We start from the raw sequence: 5,000 nt of genomic DNA, 5'->3' as shown, positions 1-5,000 counted from the left end.
ACTCTCAGTCCACAGGGCCATATATTGCTGCACTCTTCATTGCTGAGCTGAATTTAAAGATCTGAATCATGTACTGTAACCCTGGCTCTCTATGTTTGTATTCCTCGTACCTTCTAACTGGCTAGATCCATCTGGCAAATCTTTCAGCTGAAGAAGATCCAGCACTTCATGAGAGGGAAAGTTACGTATGAACGGCTGGAGGGATCCTTGCCTATGTAGAAATATCACTGCATAACCTTGCTCCAGAAAATATCTAATGGAAGTAAATGTTATGGATTGTCTCTCATTTTTTCCTAGGATTCAGATTTCAAGCATTGGACACTAACTTCTGCAATTTTCTTATATTTATTTTATTAATTAATACCATTTTAAAAACTTTACTGAGGATCACTGTACAGTAACAGCGAAAAAAAAAACAGCTAAATGATTGCTTGTTATTATGGTGAAATTAAAAACCTCTAATAAAACATCGCCAGGGGCGTAGCCAAGGGGGCATTAGCCGGACTGATGGTTTTCCAACACAATGTAAGAGGACATACATTCTGTAGCCATGTTGAAAACTTAAACTTGTGGAGGTAGTTGACTATTATTTACAAGCACAACCATGATAGCAAAACCAAAAGAAATGCCCAGGAATACTCCAGCTAGTGGTCAGGGAGGCACTTGAACCAAATATGTCTGGATTACCTGTTTCACATTCTTTCCAAAATTTGGTATACAGTCAACTCTCTCTTAACAGACACCTCTATAAGACGGACACCTGGTGCTAGTCCCGGCCATTTCTTAGTCATTATACTATAACCAAACTCTCTTTAAGACGGACAACGGACACTTTGAAATCGTCAATGGACACTTGTGAGGTGCTGAATGTGACCGCAAATTACGATTTAGGGAAGAAAAATTCTTATACGTGACTCTTTTTAACACCAGACGTTTAATTGACAGCTCTTATCTTGTCACCGGAATACATACAGTACAAGTTAAATTTAAATCAGTCATTGTCCCATTCAAAAAATAACTCAGAGGTGACAACCGAATTGTATTGTAATCTAAAACAGACAGATTTCGTTCAAGCAAATAACTTAAAACAAACTTTAAACAGACACGTATTCACTGTGCACAGGTTCAGCATTATTATCTTAAATTTCCTGGGGTCATGCTACGTCGACTCTCTATAAGCCGGACACCTGTCTAAGATGGACAGCTGAGGCCAGTCCCGATGGTGTCTGTCTTAGAGAGAGTTGACTGTATTTACATGTACTGGCTGGGTAGTCCATACAGAGAAACACTGAGCCCTAACGTTACCCTGGGTGGCAGGTTCATACATACTGGCAGTATGACTATTTTCCATTTAATTTTAATGGGGGTGACTGGTCTTTCACTGCCCTGATACAGTTGGAAAGCTTAATTCATCAGTGTGACTGGACTTCAAATAGACTGAAAAAGATTCAATTCAATCAATGTTTGATGTCCCTGGCCTGTCCCTGGGTTGAGTACAGTAACTGAAATACTCTTAACCCATAATTTGACATCCAAACCTGCCGAAACCGGCCAGACTTAGTATTTTACTCTGTCAAACATCAGAGTATTTTACTCTGTCTTAATACCAGACGATTTTACTCGTCAATGGGGAACCCCTGGGAGTCAATGGGTTAAAATTAATAACTCACTGAAAAACTATGTCCCCGTTAAAGAGGTGCCACATAAAGAGGCATAAAGAGGTAAAGATAAAGAGGACAAAAAGAGGTGCCACGAAAGAGAAAACGGAAAACAAAACACAAGATAGCATGTTATTGAGGGGAAAACTGCCTTGCGGTCTGGATTGTGTGACATAAAGAACCTCTCTTACCTCCCCAGCACTACGAGCTGAAAGCAAAACAGCTCAAGCTGGATCGGACAAGATTATTGGTTCACAAGTGATGACCAAGGCAAACGAGCCAACAAGCTTAAGGGGGACCACACAGGAGTAACATAATTTTATTAACGTGCAAAAAACTATGTCAACCCATCTCCAGAGGAAGGGTGGGAGGAAAAAAAAAAAAAGAAAAAATTGCTAGCAACAGACAAATGCTTTGTGGAAAAGAACTGCAAAGTGAACCTTGGACAGCTTGCTTGGGCTTATATAGCTAGACAGTGTCTGCTGGCAAAGCCAGGTATGAAGGCTGTACCAAAAATACGGTAAGACATGCATGTGTACCTCAGCAGTTATCAATAAGGCTTTATTAGATTTGGGCAATGCTGCGGTATGATATAATCTACGAGCTGGGAACAAAGGTTCAATATCTTAGTCTTTACTACAACGAAATCATTAATAATTGCTGTGACCGTGAACAATGGACTATATAGATCTGAAGTAACCTAGAAAACAATGCTCCTAATGAATGATTTATTTATTGAGTCACGTTCCATTGACAGTGTTTTACTGATCTCACACAATAAAATTTCATCAATTTAAGTTTTTGCAGACTGCATACAACAATAATTGATGGCTACAGCTCAAAAACAATTAAAGAAAAAAATTGGCCCTCATTTTTCTACCACTCATACAAATTGATGAGAGAAGGGGAAATTATACCAATTTTCTTACAAGGGAAATGCTTTTTTATAGCCAGAAATTTGGCCACACGAAGGAAATAACCAAAAAGAAAATGTTACTCAAGATATAGTCCTTTGTTTGTAGGCCTGTTAAAAACAAGCAGGTATTTTTTTTCCTCTTAGAGACTGTAAGAGTTCATTTTTCTTACGGAGTTGCAAAGAAAAGTTAAAATGAAAGGATACTCAGCAGAGGCAGATCCTCTTGTTCCAATGCTAAAGTTATCGATAAAACGAACGGCATTTTCCTCCACTGGTACACGTGTGCCTCCAGACTGTTACAAAATACAACACATTCAGTTTTATTTGCCTTTGAGTTGGTTGAGCATCAGACTACGTACTTTGCCGTAGGTCACATGATGAAAAACTCAGGCCAGACATTTGTCTTTAGTAATACATAACTCAGGAGAAAGCCCGATCTTTGTAAATGTCATGGTTAGACTCTCTACTTCTCTCAGATAAGGATGATAAACCGTAGGCCTTTTTCTCACATCCCTTCAATGTTCATAACCCTGTGGGACATGAAGAAACCCACACAAGTTTGTTTTCAGAGGGTGGGGCATGGAGTTCCTTGTGTTATGGTCTGTCCTCTGTGGTATATCATGGTCGAGAGGGTCAATGCTCAAAGATATTAGCTACCCCAAGCAGCTCTAAAATTTGAGGGTAAATAAAGAATTCATGATGATTTTAGCTGAATCCAGGTACTAAAATCATTCTCATTTTCTTCACATCATTTTTAGGTTACATTTGACTTGGAATTCTTCAAAGGTTTTGCGAGGCTTTTTAATGAGGGTGGAGGAATTTCTCTTTTTTGCACCTTGAAAATTTATCATCCAATAAGGCAGGATAAGGCAGACAACACCCAAGAATACTACTTCTAACGTACACACCAAAAAGACCCAAAGGAAAATCAACAAGTGGCTTAATGGGTATTGTTGCAATATACCACACAAGTGAATAGTGCTTTTCACATGCGCTGAATGGCTAACACGGAGGTGATTAACCCTGAGTGGCCATGCAGCACACAAGATTTGAAATTTCTGACCACATTTTGAAAAAATTAAGTAGTTTCTTGGTTCGCTTTTGATTCAACTTGTGTGGTTTCTACTAAAACAAATAATATTATTCACCTAACTGTTGGTGAAAGTGGTGGATATTTTACCAAGCTGCAATATCCACCACTATTAACTTACCGCATTTCTATGGAATTATTTTCAGTACAAGTTAATTTTAGCTAAGAAAGGCAAAGTCTTTCTTAATCCTTCTGGGCCAACCTCAGGCACACATTTTCGGCACAACCAATAAATAAGTACTTCTAATTATGTGTCGTGAAAAATTACTATGCATAATACGTCCTGTGCCTATTGTTATTATTATGAGTTTGGATCAATAATTGGTTTCTAGAATCAAAAAGACCATTAGCAGTTCATGATTATTCAACCTAGGCATTGTTGTGCACACATAGTGCAAAAATAATGTTCCAAAAATGGATCCGAAAAAACAACGTATGCGCAAATAATAATTTCAGTCTTTTAATTATTTCCCAACTTGAGCTTATCTTCGAGAGTTGCTTTCACTTTTCGGTTCGTACGTGCCGTGCATGACTTTAAAAAGCAAACATTCTAATCCTCCTTCGCAGCAAAGGGCAACTTGAAAGCCCCCAAAAATTCCGTCTTCTTTGAAAACCGACAGGCATAACAAACAGTATCGAATCGAAAGCGTAGATTAAATAGGCAATTTCTTCGCATCGATTGAAGAATTCGACAACAGCTTCATTCATTTCAGCTACGTCTTAGCAAAGATAAGTGAATTTTTATGCTAATAATTTGTATCACAATTAAAAAAGGCTGCATTGATCACAGAAGTGGGACGAAATGATTAAACAGCATGCAAATATTCATGGCTTAACTTGTTTTAAAGGGATTAAAATGGGCGACGTTTTAAAACTGAACGCATGATCTATGCGTGTACCGTTCTTGCGAATTCAATGTTGTTCAAGTGACTGAACCAAGACACAAACAAGAGACACCGGTTAAAATTGTGACAGATATAAATAAAGAATTAAAGAACGGTTGGCTATAAATTTCGTCTTTAAATTTGTCAGCAAACGACCGTAAAATTACAATGATTATAAAATGCATGCCGTGGCCATATTCTACAAGAAATGTTCGCTATCTCGATGTACATGTACAAGCTTTGAGATATTACACAATGTACACTTCTAGTCTCCACCAAGCATTTGAGCAAGCCTCTTCTGACATAATATATACTGTTTCGTTGCATGTTTTAAAACATAATCGCTGGATTTAAAATTTTAGGCTCGTATGTGCATAGATTTCCGGGCGGTCTGTCTGGATTGTCATGCGCCTGTGGACAGCTAGTATTCACAACTCACCGTCACAAAGACG

At 38.2% G+C, this 5,000-nt stretch overlaps 1 protein-coding gene across 1 annotated transcript in view; it reads right to left on the bottom strand.

The window, feature by feature from the left end:
* The window catches only part of LOC138037078 (uncharacterized), a 23,283-nt gene that overhangs the window by 17,907 nt on the left and 376 nt on the right, over positions 1-5,000 (bottom strand). The window contains exons 1-3 of the mRNA XM_068883085.1: positions 4,988-5,000; positions 2,779-2,867; positions 111-253 (exon numbers count right to left, since the gene is read on the bottom strand). The exon at positions 4,988-5,000 is cut by the window's right edge and continues 376 nt beyond it. Of these exons, the coding sequence (XP_068739186.1) occupies positions 111-253; positions 2,779-2,867; positions 4,988-5,000 (245 nt within the window). The remainder of the gene's footprint in view (positions 1-110; positions 254-2,778; positions 2,868-4,987) is intronic.

The sequence above is a fragment of the Montipora capricornis genome, chromosome 1, assembly GCF_036669925.1.
Source record: "Montipora capricornis isolate CH-2021 chromosome 1, ASM3666992v2, whole genome shotgun sequence".
Lineage (NCBI taxonomy): Eukaryota > Metazoa > Cnidaria > Anthozoa > Scleractinia > Acroporidae > Montipora > Montipora capricornis.
This window is presented reverse-complemented; position numbering and strand designations above follow the sequence as displayed.